Source organism: Oncorhynchus masou, chromosome 24 (genome assembly GCF_036934945.1).
Source record: "Oncorhynchus masou masou isolate Uvic2021 chromosome 24, UVic_Omas_1.1, whole genome shotgun sequence".
Taxonomy (NCBI): domain Eukaryota; kingdom Metazoa; phylum Chordata; class Actinopteri; order Salmoniformes; family Salmonidae; genus Oncorhynchus; species Oncorhynchus masou.
Genome location: NC_088235.1, coordinates 64611046 through 64630524, shown reverse-complemented (window position 1 = coordinate 64630524; position 19479 = coordinate 64611046). Strand labels below are relative to the sequence as shown.

The 19479-nt window shown below is 41.5% G+C and overlaps 1 protein-coding gene across 1 annotated transcript; it reads right to left on the bottom strand.

Moving 5' to 3' along the window:
• Positions 1 to 1174: 1174 nt before the first annotated feature.
• Positions 1175 to 18707, bottom strand: LOC135512477 (PDZ and LIM domain protein 1-like). The gene is made up of 7 exons (XM_064934545.1): positions 18435 to 18707; positions 16390 to 16541; positions 12347 to 12431; positions 11283 to 11467; positions 10567 to 10703; positions 9089 to 9203; positions 1175 to 2196 (listed from the first exon to the last, which is right to left on the bottom strand). The coding sequence occupies exons 1-7, from the start codon at positions 18525 to 18527 to the stop codon at positions 2010 to 2012; spliced, it is 954 nt and encodes a 317-aa protein (XP_064790617.1). The 5' UTR covers positions 18528 to 18707; the 3' UTR covers positions 1175 to 2009.
• Between the last annotated feature and the right edge of the window lie 772 nt (positions 18708 to 19479).

The following is a 19479-nucleotide window of genomic DNA, read 5'->3' as shown; positions in this document are numbered from 1 at the left end:
GCTTATGTGTATTAGAGTAGGAAAAAGTTAAGTATTTGGTCCCATATTCATAGCACACAATGACTATATCAAGGTTTTGAAACTACAAATTTGTTGGTTGCATTTGCTGTTTGTTTTGGTTGTGTTTCAGATTATTTTGTGCCCAAAGGAATGAATGGTAAATAATGTATTGTGTCATTCTGGAGTCACTTTTATTGTAAATAAGAATAAAATGTTTCTAAACACTTCTACATTAATGTAGATACCTCCATGATCACAGATAATCCTGAATGAATCGTGAATAATGAGTGAGAAAATTAGAAATATCACACACCCCAAAAACTGCTACCCTCTACTGTTATTGTAGTGGTGAGAGGTTACCATGTCTTGGGTGTATGATATTTGTGCATTAATAAACAATACCATGCTGAGGGGTGATAACATTCAAATAAAATCCAGCCCTGAAATGAAATCTGGGTTGAAAATGTATACATTCTTTAAAAATTACATGTCATATCATAGGAAAAGACACCACATTCACACGGATTTGCATGAAGTGGGCAGTTCAGATGTAACTTAAAGTCCAAATATATGATACTTTGACTAAAACAATGTCTTGACTTAAAATCGTTGTGCAACATCATGGGTAAGATCTGGCCATCGTCTTTCAGCTCTAAAAAGTGGAGATCTACTGGTGTGGGTGTTGAAGTAGGATGGGATATGTGGTGTATTGAGGTTATGCCGCAGAGCATCATGGGGGTTGTAGGTGTTGAGATGAGCGCGTTCAGATAAATGGTTGAACTAATTCCTGTATCCCATCCATCATTATTGTTTGTTATAAAACCCACAAGACAAAGGCACAAACCTGTTGTGACTATCACCATGCTTACATGACAGAATGAATGTCCTGTAACCTGATGTTATAAGTGACTTAACCAAGTGGCCAAACTGTTACTGTTATCAATGCAATGTGTGTTTTCATAATAAAAGTCATCAAGTTTTAGGAAATGTAATAAAAACAGAAACAAGTAGTTCTAAAATGTAGTTTTTTCCCCAGCTTTATAAATAAATTGTCCCCAAAATATTGTTGAAATTAAGATGAGCAGTGTACATATCAAATAAGCTAATATTTGACCAATAATGAAAAGTTCTAAAAACCCAACATTTAAGCACACTTGATGAACTAAACAAATGGTCATGTATTGAGAAAAAATATTTATTCAGTCATAATAACATTGATAGGTGCAAAGTAATTTGGAAGACCAATGCAACATTTTCACTATGAAAAGATGGCGCTCAGCAAAACATTAACAGTTTTGTTTATGATTCAGAAAATCCACCCAGAAGCACAGCTACCAGAAGCCTGGATCAAACCACTATGAATGAGTCAAATCCAAGAACAGTCAGTAGCTGCTGTATGTTCCTTGAAATATCCTTGGTCACAGCCTGTTTGAGAAAACCTACTGTATTAACCCACTGATTAAAATGCAAATGTTTTCGATTCCTTGAATTCATACTAAACAATGCATGCCACACCAATTCATATTTTTGGTTCCTAAATGTATAACATGTGCAAATTATTATTTGACGAATAGCAAACGTCGTTAACATTGCATGCCTGGAAGTAACAGTGTCCAGGGATAATAAAAAATAGCATTTTACAATATAGCATTTTATAGTCTAGGTGGTTTGATCCATGAATGCTGATTGGCTGACAGCCGTGGTATATCAGACCGTATACCACGGATATGACAAAATATGTCTTTTTACTGCTCTAATTACATTGGTAACCCGTTTATAATAGCAATAAGGCACGATGGTATGTGGTATATGTCCAATATGGCCGCGTTGCATCGTGCCCAAGACCAGCTCTTAGCCATGGTAGATTGGCCATATACCACACCCCCTCGTGCTTTAATGCTTAAATGTGCCATCTTTAAAAATGCTGGAATGTCTTGGGATGGTTTTCATGGCATCTTGGAGACACTAATAGGTCATGTGCAGTTTGAGGCAGTGTTCAATGAGCAGCTCTACTTGGGAAAGACAGTGACCACATCATAGCCTTCGGGTGGAGTCACTCGCTCACGTGCGTGTTTCTCGCAGTAGATCTGGTCCTCCACGAAAAAATGTCCCTTCTGTTTCAGGTTGAGGTCACAATCTGTGCAGGTGTAGCACTCGGGGTGACGGAGCTTGTCCCGTAACTTGACTACCATCCCCCTGTGTATGGGAAAGAAGAGATCACATACTAAATGGTTAGGTTAAAAAAAATGTAGAAAACTTATGAAAATCCTCTTCATAATGCATTATTTACGCAGTTATAATGCTTCATGAGCATGCACTATAAAAGTATGACGTAGACACTCCTAAATATCTAACTTTCATAAAGCATTATGAGAAGGCAGCATAATACCCCATGTAACAAAGTTTTATAATTAAGCAATAAGGCACGAGAGGGTGTGGTATATTGCCAATATACCACAGCTAAGGACAGTTCTTAGGCAAGACGCAACACGGAGTGCCTGGATACAACCCTTAGTTGTGGTATATTGGCCATATAGCACAAACCCCTGAGGTGCCTTATTGCTATTATAAACTGGTTACCAAGGTAATTAGAGCAGTAAAAAGCAATGTCATACCCGTGGTATACTGTCTGATATACCACGGCTGTCAGCCAATCAGCATTCAGGGCTCGAACCACCCAGTTTTAATGCAGTTAATGCCCATGCAAGTCATTAGCATAGCTAATAAGGAGGTATACATTCTGAAGAGGGTATGAAGTGGCTGACTACACCGCTCGCGTCGCAAAATAAATTTAGAAATTTAGATTCAATTATTGCACCCACACTGCTAGTGCGCGCCAACGAGCGTCTGCGTTGTCAAGGGCTAAAATAGAAGTCAGTTCTGTTCATGACGCAGAACACGCTGCAAGTCCTGCCTCTCCCATCTCCTCATTGGTTTATAGAAGCAGGTGCTCACGTGCCATCTCATCAACTCGCCCAACATGACTACATGTTATCTAACAAGTTATCTGTAATCTTGGTCCAAACATTTCAAAACAACTTTCCTAATACAACTGTAGGTATTTTAAAATGTAAATAATTGATAGAATTTAAGATGGAATAAACCGTGTTCAATAGCGGATAAAATTAAAGTGGAGTGCGTGCTAGGTCGAACGTGCCCCAAACACAACAGTGCACTAGACTCTACACTGATTCTGAACAGCCCTACTTCTTCATTACTCAAAAGAAAAACATCAACCAATTTCTAAAGACTTTTGACATCTAGTGGAAGCCCTAGGAACTGCAACCAGATGCCTCAGAAATCTAGATTCCCATAGAAAACAAATTGAAAACAGTCGCCTCAAAAAATAAAGATTCCTGGATGGTTTGTCCTCAGGGTTTCGTCTGCCAAATAAGTTCTGTTATACTCACAGACATAATTTTAACAGTTTTAGAACTTTAGTGTTTTATATCCAAATCTTCTAATTATATGCATATCCTAACTGCTGGGCCTGAGTAGCAGGGAGTTTACTTTGGGCACGCTTTTCAACTGGCTAGCTAGCTAAATTGACTACATGTTTAATGCTTTTCAACCTGTCCCCAAATAAAAGTAATTGGTTCAGAGTTGGTTTTGATATGTTAACCTGCGTGTCGTGATTGCTTTTGGTGTGGGAGGACAAAATAAATTTATGTACGACGCGCACAGCCGGTTTGGGTTCGGTGTTATATCTAAATGTAAGACACACAAATGGTATAAAAGACATTAACGTGTTCATAGAAGCATGTCCTTTTTTACCTCAAAATAGTAAGGCAAATTGAAACAGAGATGCAGTTTTTCCCTACCACAGTGACTAACACCATTCCACCTTCTTGGATCATGATGGACAAAACACCTAATCTTGTCACCCTATCCACCTTGAAGGTCACACAGAAGGCATGTCCAAGCACCATTTAAGCGTCTCTTAAATTAACACTTCATAACCAAGAGTTAACAACCCCTCAAGTACACAGCTGTTAGCAGCATGCTCACAGCATGGCTCTATATCAGCCAATTGAATTGACATATGACAAAACACTCCTGAAGGGACATTCTAGAAGAAACCACAAGGAGACAATTACCAGTAGGGAAAAAGTAAAACGATAAGACAGACATTTCATTTTAGGGGGCTGTCATATGTTTCAACCAGTCAAATCACGTTTGTATGTATTCCTCAGAAATCCTAGAACGTAACCAGACTTCACTATATCATTATGGGTGTAGTATATCCTATAGGACACCAAATTTGGTCAGAGAGCATAGCCTTCATGGCACGCCGATGACACGGGCGGTCTTCACTTGATTGACTAACTTTGTCAAATAAGCACCAATCGGGGTCAAACAAAGCTAGCTAGTTTGTCAATGAGCTGGGCTTTATGGGAGTAAACCCTGTACCTGTTGCAAAATGTAGCTGCTAACCTTGTGCAACAGCAAGCCTTTTCCTTTTAGACAAAAATTAGTTATGATAACTGGTTGTTTTGCAAATGTTGAACTTATAATATGGCTACTAATACTGAAAAGTCCAAGTATACAGATGATGATATTCTTGCAGAAAAACGTAATATGGATGCAAATGTCTCCTTCATGATTTGCCCAAATATACCAGGGTGACTTCACACTAAATGTCATGAAGTTCGCTCATACTTCAAGTTATCCGTCTGAAACTTTGCACATACACTGCTGCCATCTTGTGGACACAAGCACAATTACAACCATAGTGATGGCTGGAAGTGGCACAGTTCTGTTGCATTTCAAAGATGGTGGTGATGGTGCATTTCAAAGATGGTTGTATTTTCTTCTACCAGATCTACTGTGTTATAATATCCTACATTCTACTTCCGGCGCCGACAGAGATGGCCTCCTTGCTTCGCGTTCCTAGGAAACTATGCAGTATTGTTTTTTTACGTGTTATTTCTTACATTGGTACCCCAGGTAATCTTAGGTTTCATTATACATACAGTTGGGAAGAACTACTTGAATAAAAGAGCAACGTCAACTCACCATCAGTACAACCAGGAATATGACTTTCGCGAAGCAGATCCTGTGTTCTGCCTTCCACCCAGGCCAAAGGAATGGATCCCAGCCTGCGACCCAAAACAACGACGTCGTAAAAGAGGCAAACGAAGCGGTCTTCTGGTCAGGCTCCGGAGACGGGCACATTGCGCACCACTCCCTAGCATACTACTCGCCAATGTCCAGTCTCTTGACAACAAGGTTGATGAAATCCGAGCAAGGGTATCATTTCAGAGAGACATCAGAGACTAACATTCTTTGCTTCACGGAAACATGGCTCACTCAAGAAACGCTAACGGAATCGGTGCAGCCAGCTGGTTTCTTCACACATCGCGCCGACAGAAACAAACATCTTTCTGGTAAGAAGAGGGGCGGGGGCGTATGCCTTATGATTAACGAGACATTGTTGTGATCACACCACATACAGGAACTCAAGTCCTTCTGTTCACCTAACTTAGAATTCCTCACAATGTCGACCGCATTATCTACCAAGGGAATTCTCTTCGATTATAATCACAGCCGTATATATTCCCCCCCAAGCAGACACATCGATGGCCCTGAACAAACTTTATTTGACTCTTTGCAAACTGGAAACCACATATCCTGAGGCTGCATTCATTGTAGCTGGGGACTTTAACAAGGCTAATCTGAAAACAAGACTCCCTAAATTGTATCAGCATATCGATTGCGCAACCAGGGCTGGTAAAACCATGGATCATTGCTATTCTAACTTTCGCGACGCATATAAGGCCCTCACCCACCCTCCTTTCGGAAAAGCTGACCACGACTCCATTTTGTTGCTCCCTGCCTACAGACAGAAACTAAAACAAGAAGCTCCCGCGCTCAGGTATGTTCAACGCTGGTCCGACCAATCTGATTCCACGCTTCAAGACTGCTTCGATCACGTGGACTGGGATATGTTCCACATTGCTTCCAACAACAACATTGACGAATACGCTGATTCGGTGAGCGAGTTCATTAGAAAGTGCATTGACAATGTCGTTCCCATAGCAAAGATTAAAACATTCCCAAACCAGAAACCGTGGATTGATGATGGCAGCATTTGCGTGAAACAAAGCGCAAACCACTGCTTTTAACCAGTGCAAGGTGACCGGAAACATGACCGAATACAAACAGTGTAGCTATTCCCTCCGCAAGGCAATCAAGCAAGCTAAGCGTCAGTATAGAGACAAAGCAGTCACAATTCAACGGCTCAGACAGAGGTACGTGGCAGGGTCTACAATCAATCACGGATTACAAAGAAAACCAGCCCCGTCACCGACCAGGATGTCTTGCTCCAAGACAAACTAAATAACTTTTTTGCCCGCTTTGAGGACAATACAGTGCCACTGACACTGCCCGCAACCAAAACCTGCAGACTCTCCTTCACTGCAGCCGATGTGAGTAAAACTTTTAAACGTCTAAACCCTCGCAAGGCTGCAGGCCCAGACGGCATCCCCAGCCGCGTCCTCAGAGCATGCGCAGACCAGCTGGCTGGTGTGTATACGGACATATTCAATCAATCCTTATTCCAGTCTGCTGTTCCCACATGCTTCAAGAGGGCCATCATTGTCCCTGTTCCCGAGAAAGCGAAGGTAACTGAGCGAAACAACTACCGCCCCGTAGCACTCACTTCAGTCATCATGAAGTGCTTTGAGAGACTAGTCAAGGACCATATCACCTCCACCCTACCTGACACCCTAGACCCACTCCAATTTGCTTACCGCCCAAATAGGTCCACAGACGACGCAATCTCAACCACACTGCCCTAACCCATCTGGACAAGAGGAATACCTATGTAAGAATGCTGTTCATCGACTACAGCTCAGTATTTAACACTATAGTACCCTCCAAACTTGTCATTAAGCTCGAGACCCTGGGTCTCGACCCCGCCCTGTGCAACTGGGTACTGGACTTCCTGACGGGCCACCACCAGGTGGTGAGGGTAGGTAACAACATCTCCACCCCGCTGATCCTCAACACTGGGGCCCCACAAGGGTGCGTTCTGAGCCCTCTCCTGTACTCCCTGTTCACCCACGACTGTGTGGCCATGCACGCCTCCAACTCAATCATCAAGTTTGCGGACGACACTATAGTGGTAGGCTTGATTACCAACAATGACGAGACGGCCTACAGGGAGGAGGTGAGGGCCCCCGGAGTGTGGTGTCAGGAAAATAACCTCACACTCAACGTCAACGTCAACAAAACAAAGGAGATGATTGTGGACTTCAGGAAACAGCATCCACATCGATGGGACAGTAGTGGAGAGGGTAGTAAGTTTTAAGTTCCTCGGCGTACACATCACGGACAAACTGAATTGCTCCACCCACACAGACAGCGTCGTGAAGAAGGCGCAAAAGCACTCACAAACTTCTACAGATGCACAATCGAGAGCATCCTGTCGGGCTGTATCACCGCCTGGTATGACAACTGCTCCGCCCACAACCGTAAGGCTCTCCAGAGGGTAGTGAGGTCTGCACAACGCATCACCGGGGGCAAACTACCTGCCCTCCAGCACCCGATGTCACAGGAAGGCCATTAAGATCATCAAGGACAACAACCACCCGAGCCACTGCCTGTTCACCCCGCTATCATCCAGAAGGCGAGGTTAGTACAGGTGCATCAAAGCAAGGACAGAGACTGAAAAACAGCCACCACTAACATTGAGTGGCTGCTGCCAACACACTGACTCAACTCAGCCACTTTAATAATGGGAACTGATGTAAAATATATCAGCCACTTTACACAATGCTACTTAATATAATGTTTACAAACCCTACATTACTCATCTCATATGTATATACTGTACTCGATACCATCTACTGCATCTTCCCTATGCCGTTCTGTACCATCACTCATTCATATATCTTTATGTACATATTCTTTATCCCTTTACACTTGTGTGTATAAGGTAGTAGTTTTGGAATTGTTAGGTTACTCGTTGGTTATTACTGCATTGTCGGAACTAGAAGCACAATCATTTTGCTACACTCGCATTAACATCTGCTAACCATGTGTACGTGACAAATAAATTTGATTTGATTACATTCAATTCACATTTCCACTTCAAAGTGTTTCCTTTCAAATGTCAACTCCAATTCTGCTGGGGGCATGGAATAGTCTTGTCCTAGTCCACTGTGGATGATACTACAGTTTAATAAATAGCATAGGCTACATTAACGAGTGATCGCAACAGTAATAAAACAATTTTAAAAATCATCCAGTGTTTGCTTGGTGTTGACAGTCAACATTGAAATTGGCTTGAACTAGCCTTCATTAAAGTAGGGTAAGTGTAGCCTACTACCTTCATCTACAGGAAAATAACAAATGTATCTAAATTGGAGAGTTACCGGGGAATTCCACTCACTGTTTTGTTGCTGCCAAACTTGAGCTTTTAATAAAGCTTTGATGATTAAGATTTATTTCAAAGGGGTCTCACAAGCCAAACCCATTATCAACCGTCTTGGCGAATGCATTGGGCAACAGCCCTTCTTGAGAAGAGAGGAGGCTTTGCTTGTTTTTTAATCCAATGAAATGGAGACTAAACAAGTCATGCTTCTAAATACGAGGTTTACGGGCACTAAATCTTTCGTTCCATGTGCATTATGCATCACTGCTGGATAGGCCGTGCTTCCGCTGTCAACATCCATGCAATAACTAATTGCGTTACCGCTAAAATCAGCTTTCAGTTGGACTGAAATATCCCACCAGTGCATACTGAAATTGGCACTTTGGCGCACGTTTTTAAGGACACACCTCAGATATGGCCACCACAGCGCAAGCAAGCATGTAACACAGGTAAATTACCAATCCTGGCGCTAGCGTTTGAAACTAGAAGAGCGCCGGCTGTAACAGGACGAAATTGCAAAGGAGCCTGTGTTTGACAATTATGCGGGCTCCACGCCAGCCGAAAGTAGAGCCCAGGGCCTGTGTTCAAAAAGCATCTTAGAGTAGGAGTGCTTATCTTTGAACTCCTCGTCAAATCACTGTGAGCAAAATGAAAAGTTTACAACATTATCATGAGATCACGATTGTTTGACAAATCAGACGTTATACTTACACAATCCCTGATCCACATTTGTCACAGATTGGTAACTTGTCTGCATGTCTCACTGTTGAACCAATTTTTGTGGCAGGCGCTTTCACACTCTTAAAACCAGAGGTCTTATCAGGATCTGCAATCAAGAGAAGACACACGTTATCATGTTTTGTTCAGCCACAACACTGCCATTAAATATTTTGTTAAACCCTGTAAAATATGACAAAGGCTATTTTAAGAAAGAAGATTCTCTGGTCTGATGAAACCAAGATTGAACTCTTTGGCCTGAATACCAAGCGTCACATCTGGTGGAAAACCAGGCACCGCTCATCACCTGGCCAATACTTTGCCTACGGTGCAGCATGGTGGTGGCAGCATCATGCTATGGGGATGAACAGAGCAAAATAATAACAGATCCTTGAAAACCTGCTCCAAAGTGCTCAGGACCTCAGATTGGGGCAAGGTTGACATTCCAACAGGACAACAACCCTAAGCACACAGCCAATACAATGCAGGAGTGGCTTCAGGACAAGTCTCTGAATGTCCTTGAGTGGCCCAGCCAGAGCCTGGACTTGAACGAGATCAAACGTCTCTGGAAAGACCTGAAAATAGCTGTGTAGCGGCGCTCCCCATCCAACCTGACAGAGCTTGAGGGGATCTGCAGAGAAAATGGGAGATACACAGGTATTTAGAGAGTGACAAGCTTGTAGCGTCATACCCAAGAAGACTTGAGGCTATATTCGCTGCCAAAGGTGCTTTACTGAGTAAAGGGTCTGAATACTTATGTAAATATGATTTCAGTTATTTTGTTTGTCATTATGGGGTATTGTGCAATGATTGATTGGGGGGGGGGGGACTATTTAAACAATTTTAGAATAAGGCTGTAACGTAACCAAATGTGGAAAAAGTCAAGGAGTCTGAATACTTTCCAAATGCACTGTATACACTGACTGTATAAAACATTAAGGACACCTTAATATTCAGTTGCACCTCCCCCCTTTTCCCTCAGAACAGACTCAATTTGTTTGGGCATGGACTCTACAAGGCATCGAAAGCATTACACTGGGATGCTGGACCATGTTGACTACAATGCATCCCACAGTTATGTCAAGTTGGCTGGATGTCCTGTGGGTGGTGGACCATGCTTGATACACACCGGAAATGGTGTGAAAAATCCACCAGCGTTGCAATTCTTGGCGCAAACCGGTGCGCCTGGCACTTACTACCATACCTTGTTTAAAAGGCACTTAAATATTTTGTTTTGCCCCTTCACCCTCTCTGAATGGCACAAACTATCCAGTGTTTCAAGGCTTAAAAATACTTATTTAACCTGTCTTCTCCCCTTCATCTACACTGATTGGTGGATTTAAGTGACATCAATAAGGGATCATAGCTTACAACTGGATTCACCTGGTCAGTCTGTCATGGAAAGAGCAAGGTGTCCTTAATGTTTTGGACACTCAGTGTAAAATATCAGCTGCGTGTGTGTGAATAAGTACCTGACTCCAGAATTTCCTGCAGCACTTTGAATGAAGCTGACTGTCGAGGAGGCTCATCAGCCTCTTGGTTTTCCTGCAGCATTTTGTAGACCTCAGAGTCTGCCACTATTGGTGGCAGAATACCGGACGGATCTGAGCTGAAAAACAATTTACCACAATCAATACAATGAGTCCAATAGTACACAAGCATAGTCAAATCAAGGACAAACAATTGATGATGGCGATGGGGCCTCACACATCGCTATGTTTCCTTGAACAACAGCTGAAGTTCAGTTAGACTTACTATAACACATACCGTAAGCATTTAACACGTGAAAATGCAGTACATTCTGCGACAGTAAGACACGTCACAATACCCAGCGGGTAAAACCAATAGCTCCCTGAAATATCAGCATTGACCCTTTTCGCACTAATCTCTTTTGACTCATTACATATGTTGCCATTACGGTTTATTATCCATCCAGTTGTCTAGTCACTTTATCCCTACCTACATATCTACCTTGTATCCCTGCACATTGACTCTGTACTGGTACCCCGTGTATATAGCCAAGTTATCTTTACTCATTGAGTATTTATTGCTGGTGTTCTTTTTTTCACTCTGCATTGTTGGGAAGAGCCCATACGTAAGCATTTCACTGTTAGTCTACACCAATCGTTTACGAAGCATGCGACAAATACAAAAGACATTATCATAACCAGCTGGGATAGATCCTTACACGCTGGGCTCATTAGCAGCAGTGCCGATGGTTTTCACGCCATCCACAGTCGCGTTGAAGTCCTTGATATTCTCAGAGGAGTACAGTCCGGCAGGGTTGTTGTACTGATTGGTTACCACCTTGGGGCCGAACCCAGCGAATGGCAGGGCGCTCCTGTTGTGGGCGGAACCTATGCGTTTCACCTCCTGCAAGTTGTAGCCAGGGATACAGAAAGTAACGCGTACAGGGAAAAAAATAGTATATTCTAAATATAACTCAACTTTCAATGACATCGCTCACACACATGCCTTGATAAAAATAGTATGACAGTTACTTGACTAATTTGTGGATATTAGAGGTAAAGAATAGCATTGTCAAAATGTTATTTTGGGTAACCCCTCAATATCATAAGAGACAAAATATGGTGACATGCAAGCACACCATTACCGTACGCAGTCAGTGAAAACAAAATACCTTCAAATCTAGCTCACTCATGCATATTTTCACAAAGAAAAAAACTGGCAATTTGGCACACTGGCAGTGGCTCCACACAACAAATAAATGCATCACACTGCTTATCCAATTAAATTATTTAGAGGGGCGAGTTACCCGAAAGCTTTGTAGCACACCAGTGCTTTATTTGCCATGTTTTGCTAATTCACTCACACATCGTTACTCTCACATCTCAGGGGTGTGTGGCTGGGTTGTCAATAAAGAGAGAAATAAAGTGGGCCATTACATAGGCCATTACATTCTGGAAACAGACCCCATTTAAAACAGCTTGAATGCATAAAACATTTTTTTTATGTATTCTGTGATCAAAATGCACTAGGTTTGTGACATCCCTGAAAGCTGTGGAGGACTGACAAAGCACATGCTTCCTACATTAATTCACACTTGTCTCAATTTTCCATTCAGTAGAGCAGGAACTGAGTCTTGCATCAGAACTTGGCTGATAAAACTATGGTCTCCTAGGAAATAATCTGTTGAGAAGTAAACAATGACAGGGACATACCCATAAGTCAACTTAAAGCCTAATTTCCTAATGCCATCTTTCAGTGAGGTAGGATGTAAGGCAGACATACCTGCGGCTCAGATGCAAGATTCATCTTGTAAGAGTTGGTCTTTCCTTCCTCAGAAGAGAGCGGTGACCACATTTTACATTCGGATCTAAAAAGACAGTCAAACACAGTATTCAGACTTGCAATAAACAATATTCAGACATACAACTAACAATACTCAGACTTGCAATGAAGAGATATCCAAAATATAATAAAAATGAGTACGGAGCAGTCCTCAAACGTGTTGATGGGACAACAACCATTTCTAAATAACTATTTTGAGAAAGCAGCACTTCACAGAGTTATGCCATGTTATAAAACTAAGTTTCGTTGATAGCTGTTAGTTATTCACGATAATTAACTCCAAAATGCCACGATGCCATAATTACATTTCAAGAATCAACTCCAACTCCCCCAGAAAAAAAAGCATCTCGACATTATTTCCCCGTGTTTCTTGCCTAGTATTTTGTTTGGTACAGGCGGGGGAGTTAATATAATCCTCTCGCTGTGTGCCTATCCAACATGTTTCAAGTTTTATTTGCAATCTCCATGCATACGAACGTGACGAGACTGACAGCTTCTCTGATCCTGATCTCGGGATCATTATAATGGAAATGAAGGTAAGAAAAAAAGGAAAGGCACATACTTTGCTATCATTTCAGCTGCTTAATGCGATTGTGTTTGCTTGATAACTAGCCAACTAAAGCTAAGGAGAAGTAATGTTAGTTTAGCTATCCTCCATAAATATTTTATTGACAATCAGCTGGTTGTTTCCCATTTATACATTTAAATCTTTAATTAAGTTCTTGTCTGCCATCATTGAACATCTACTAGCTAGCTACATGCCAATGATTTGTTTAGCATTGCAATATGGAATTAATAGAATGAACAACTGGTGGAAGGATAAAATAAAACAAATGTACTCATTCAAATAATGCTAATGAAAACATGTTTTTTATTATGTTGCCAACCATTTTATAAAATCAATAGATGGGTTAGCTGACAAATCACGATAACGATGTGTGTGTTTCCATGGGGCAGATGTCAGCATGTTGTGATTCTGGATGGCCAGATTGCTTGCAAAAATTCCAAGAAAATGATTTGTGGGGAATCGTCAGTGGCTCATTTCAGAACGTTTCATCTTGTTCTTTATAGCATGTCTTGTTTTGAGGTGTTTTGACTGATTTCATGTCAATGCTATTTGCTAGCTAGCTAACCAACGACTAATGATGTATTTGAGAGACAATGCTCATTGTGCAAATGTATGTTTTCAATAAACATTGGGAGACTAAATAACTAACATGTTGTCAACAATCTAAGCCAACCCAGTCTGATTTGCCCCATAGTAGCGCACGCATCAGATTTGTTGGTAAACAACCAACCCATCTATAAAGGCATGAGAACCTGGGAATTATCGTGTGATGACTCCCTCCAGGAAGATAGCGCTGATAAAGATGGCAGCATCGCAACTAGCAATCTTTGCAGTATTTTCTTTTTTTATGTACTATTTTTTACAATATTAGCTCAGGATATGTTGTGTCATTACATACAGCCGGGAAGAACTATTGGATATTAGAGAAGCGGTAACTCACCAGACCTACCAGCATTACTGCAAGGAATACGACTTCCCTGGAGCAGATACTTTGTTCACTCTTCCCAGAGCAATTTCACTTATTACCGAGGCAAACCCCCCCCCCAAAAAAAAAAAAAAAAATTGCCAGCGGAGGAGAGGCACTCGAGGTGGCCTGCTGGTTCGACTTAGGGGGCGCGCACACCACCTACCGCTTCCGTCAGATTATTCGCTAATGTTCAGTCTTTGGATAACAAAGTTGATGAGCTTAGAGCAGGAATTTCATTCCAGAGACACATCGGGGCCTGTAAGATGCCATGTTTTCATGAAACAAAGTTCTCTCAGGATACTCTGTCGGAGTCGGTAAAGCCAGCAGGATTCTCTGTGCATCTCGCAGACAGGAATAAATATCTCTCCGGGAAACAGAAGGGCGTGTTTCATGATTAACGACTCATGGTGCAATTTTAGGAACTCAAGTTATTTTGTTCACCCAACCTAGAACACCTCACAATCAAATGCTGACCATATTATCGCCCAAGAGAATTCTCCTCAGTCATTGCCACAGCCGTTTTACACCCCCTCCTCAAGCAGATACCACAACGGCCCTAAAAAGATCTTTAGTGGACTTTATGCAAACTGGAAACCACATATCAAGAGGCTGCATTTATTGTAGCTGGGGATTTTAACTAAGCAAATTTGAGGACTAGGCTGCCAAAGTTCTATCAACAGATCGACTGTACTACTCGTGCTGCTAAGACTCTTGTAAGCACTTCCCGAATGCTTACAAGGCCTTTCCACGCCCTCCTTTCGGCAAATTTCATCACGACTTCATCTTGCTCATCCCTTCCCATTAGGCAGAAACTCAAACAGGAAGTACCCGTGCTAAGAACTCTTCAACGCTGGTCGGACCTATCGGAATCCACACTTCAGGATTGTTCTGATCACGTGGACTGGGATATGTTCCGGAGGAGGACTGTGCAAGAGATAATATTGAAATGGAAGGAGTATCAGACCACTGCAAATCTACCAAGACCTGGCCGTCCCTCTAAACTTTCAGCTCATACAAGGAGAAGACTGATCAGAGATGCAGCCAAGAGGCCCATGATCACTCTGGATGAACTGCAGAGATCTACAACTGAGATGGGAGACTGTCCATAGGACAACAATCAGTCATATATTGCACAAATCTGGCCTTTATGGAAGAGTGGCAAGAAGAAAGCCATTTCTTAAAGATATCCATAAAAAGTGTCGTTTAAAGTTTGCCACAAGCCACCTGGGAGACACACCAAACATGTGGAAGAAGGTGCTCTGGTCAGATGAAACCAAAATTGAACTTTTTGGCAACAATGCAAAACGTTATGTTTGGTGTAAAAGCAACACAGCTCATCACCCTGAACACACCATACCCACTGTCAAACATGGTGGTTGCAGCATCATGGTTTGGGCCTGCTTTTCTTCAGCAGGGACAGGGAAGATGGTTAAAATTGATGGGAAGATGGATGGAGCCAAATACAGGACCATTCTGGAAGAACCTGATGGAGTCTGCAAAAGACCTGAGACTGGGACGGAGATTTGCCTTCCAACAAGACAATGATCCAAAACATAAAGCAAAATCTACAATGGAATGGTTCAAAAATAAACATATCCAGGTGTTAGAATGGCCAAGTCAAAGTCCAGACCTGAATCCAATCGAGAATCTGTGGAAAGAACTGAAAACTGCTGTTCACAAATGCTCTCCATCCAACCTCACTGAGCTCGAGCTTTTTTGCAAGGAGGAATGGGAAAAAATTTCAGTCTCTCGATGTGCAAAACTGATAGACATACCTCAAGCGACTTACAGCTGTAATCGCAGCAAAAGGTGGCACTACAAAGTATTAACTTAAGGGGGCTGAATAATTTTGCACGCCCAAATTTTCAGTTTTTGATTTGTTAAAAACGTTTGAATTATCCAATAAATGTCATTCCACTTCATGATTGTGTCCCACTTGTTGTTGATTCTTCACAAAAAAATACAGTTTTATATCTTTATGTTTGAAGCCTGAAATGTGGCAAAAGGTCACAAAGTTCAAGGGGGCCGAATACTTTCGCAAGGCACTGTATGTTGTGTAATTTGTTAGATTCATTACTTGTTAGATATTACTGCACTGTCGGAGCTAGAAGCCCAAGCATTTCACTACACCAGAAATAACATCTGCTAATCATGTGTATGTGACCAATAAAATGTGATTTGATTTCCTAAAGGCTAAAGGTTCTCATGCCTTATTGCTTAAAACGCATACATGAAGTTGGTACATCAATATTTAAGCTCAGACCTAAACAAATCCAAGGTGGACCCTCCCTCCCCCTTTAACAATTTGAACCACACAAATCTGTATCCCTTACATATAACTACATCAGGTGTAAAAGATTCTGTACTTTTGCTGAGTTGGTCCATGACTCAGTGCTTTTTAAGTCTGAGTCTATGGAAAACTGCAACACTGTCCATGCAACTCCCTACCTGTCAATAGAAAGGACCATTTCCTCTAAGCAGCCCTTGACCTTGTTCTGTGCCTGCAGGTGAGACATGTTCTCAGTGGGCTCTCCATCTATGGCCAGGATCTGATCCCCGATACACAGATTGGCCTGTGCAGCCCTACTGCCATGAGTGACCTGAAACATACAGTACATCATAATCATCAGCATCAACATACTTATCAAATTTGGAACGGAGTATTCTGGGATTAATCTATGACATTTCAGGAGGACAAGGATCCTTTGTCCCATGGCAGGTTGTTATGTGGTAAACATGGGTGCAGTTGTCAGAATTTCTAACACATGATAAGTATCATGGTGACTAAGAATTCAAGAGAAATTTAAGAAATAGCAAGAATCTGTTTCACAAACACACCCATGGTTGGGTAGGTTAGGTTATTTTCTAAATGTAATCCGTTACTAGTTTCCTGTCCAAAATACTAATCATAAATGTTACTTTAGTATTACCCAAACGTTTGCATTACTTTACCTATAAGAGGCATTTGAAGACGACAAAAATAATCCATCAAACGTGTTTGGTTTTGGCGTTTTTCGTCATGAATCTTGTTCTGGAGGCAGCTCTGCAGTGGTCACTAGCTGACACAGCCACAAATTCATAAAATCTGCTTTTAAACCTAACCCCACTGCTAACCCTAATGCCTAACCTTAGAATGATACCAAAAAGCTTTTTTTATTTAGCCAATTTTGACTTTCCAACTGACCTATCTGGTGGAAATCGCCCAGTTCTGCCTCAAGAACAAGACTCATCTCAATAAACGTCAACCTGTGAGTCATCATTAGTGGACTGATTTGTGGCCAGACTTGCTTGCTGAGGCAGAAAAAAAAATACATTTGTGCCATTTTTTCAATACTGAATTGAATGTCATTGACAAAACAGGTGTCATGATTTATTTTTCTGCAAAATCCTTTCAGAATTCAAAAGTAATCCAATAAATAATCAAACATGTTCAAAAGTATCAATAATCTGATTACAATATGTTTTGCTGGTAAATTAACAATTAAATCAATTGTTTTGTAATCAGTTACTCCCCAAACTTGAACACACCTAACCATATTGTTTGTGGTCAAAGATAAGAGTTTGCATAGCTGTCATTCATTTGGTTAGTGTTTCCTCAATATGTACTTCTGAGACAACCATATGTGCCCAGCGTTGAGAACAAATACTGAAATTTTAGTCATTTATCAGACAGAGTGATTTAGAGGATCAATTAGGATTAAGTGCCTTGCTCAATGGCACAGTGGCAGATGTGGGATTCGAACCAGCAACCTTAACTGCTAGACTACCTGCCACCCAAATATTATTTAGGTTGGGGAAGACAGAGCAGTTCAGTGCTATGAAAATCTAGGAGAAACACTGCAGTCTCAAGGGATGTGATGTCTTGCTCTTCAGTTTTTCTGTGGGTTTCAGAGCAGACAATCCATAGGTTAAGGCTGTACATTGCAATATGAATGCCAATATGCACAATAGGCTGGACAGTGAGGTAATTTCCCACAGTCAAAGTAAGAGCTACAACGCTAATATTTGTGTAAACTCTTTAAAGTTATGTTCTGTGGGTGTCACGGAGTAGACTGATACCACATTTCATTCATCCACAAACATAGTAACCGGATGGTTGCAAGTTCAAACCCTCGAGCTGACAAGGTACAAATTTGTCGTTCTGCCCCTGAACAGGCAGTTAACCAACTGTTCCTAGGCCGTCATTGAAAAGAAGTTTTTTTCTTTAACTGACTTGCCTAGTTAAATAAAGGTCAAATAAATAAATGTAGGCTATTCGTGCGCTCTAACCAGCAGACAGCACTGTTGGCAAAACACCCACTATATGATTCAATAACAAAAACATGTGGGGAAAAAAAACATCAGTAGAGATAAATGTGAAGGAAACGCCTTCAAATTAGATTTTTTTTTCGGTACATGAGAATTTAACCGCAAAATGTATGTATATGCGCCACCGGACAAGGTCAGATGCAGTTACATTGTAACAAAAGTGACAGATTCTCTGAAACACTTACCCGCGAGATAGTCAAGGGTTGTTCAAAATCTTTCCCACCAACTAGACGGAATCCCCAAGGTCCAGGACCTTGCACGACAACTTGTATAGGCATAGCCCACTTCCAAACGGGCCGAAACCGACTTATAAAATAAACAATTATGTTACAGCCTGTCAGATATGATATTTGTTATCAAAATGAACACACTTCGAGGAGGCTACTTTGTAGCTAGAAGGAAAGGGGCGGTTACTGTGGCAAAGCTGAGCGAATAGTTTTGGAAGTTTCCACGCTGATAAGTGCGGATCTCCTAAATTTATTCAAGGTTGCAAGATAACGTCGTCACACTATATGCAACTTTACCATTTATGGTTAAGCCATATCACAGGATGTGGGATGTGCCACTCCCATAATTTGAATTCCCGCCATTCGCTCCACTTAGTAGGCTACTGCCGACAAACTGAAACATGTATGCCTATTTTAGACTGTTACATTGTAAGTCATCAACAATGTGAGACCATCATTATATAGTCCAGGTAATACCTGCCAAATTTAAGGTGATATGTTATTTTTTTTATGAAAGCATGGAACTTGGTACACTTGCTGCTTTTTGACTTAAGTGTTACACTGGTTCACTCACTGTTATATTAGGGATATTTGAGGATTGCGCGAACGGAGAAAATGTAATGCCATCAAACGCATGGAAACCGTAGCTGGTTCGAATAGTCATACTCGCGCTAAAAGTACTATTTGTGACATGAATTGAGCATATAGTATGCTTATTGGGCATAGTATGAATATAGTTAGTATGCCAAAACTTCCCAGGTGGCGTACTAAATCCACCAAAATACGAAGTATTTATTTCTGTGCTTTTAGGGCCCTAAATGCAATTCTTCAGAAAATGGGCGTGACTTCATAACTTTTCAGGTATGAAGAAAATGGCGGAAAATATGGAGGCGAAGTCCAATGATACACATTCATTGCTTTGGCCGGTAGGGATATCCTTGCCTCATCGCGTACCAGCGACTCATGTGGCGGGCCGGAAGCAGTGCACGCCAACCAGGTCGCC

What these genes read in the sequence shown, in the direction of transcription:
- LOC135512477 (XM_064934545.1), bottom strand. Translation starts at nt 18,527, where the DNA reads ATGCCTATACAAGTTGTCGTGCAAGGTCCTGGACCTTGGGGATTCCGT. An exon ending in GCTGCTAATGAGCCCAGCGT is followed by an intron (nt 10,704 to 11,282) that starts GTAAGGATCTAT and finishes ATTGTTTTTCAG; the next exon opens with CTCAGATCCGTCCGGTATTC. An exon ending in GCAGGAAATTCTGGAGTCAG is followed by an intron (nt 9,204 to 10,566) that starts GTACTTATTCAC and finishes TCTTGATTGCAG; the next exon opens with ATCCTGATAAGACCTCTGGT.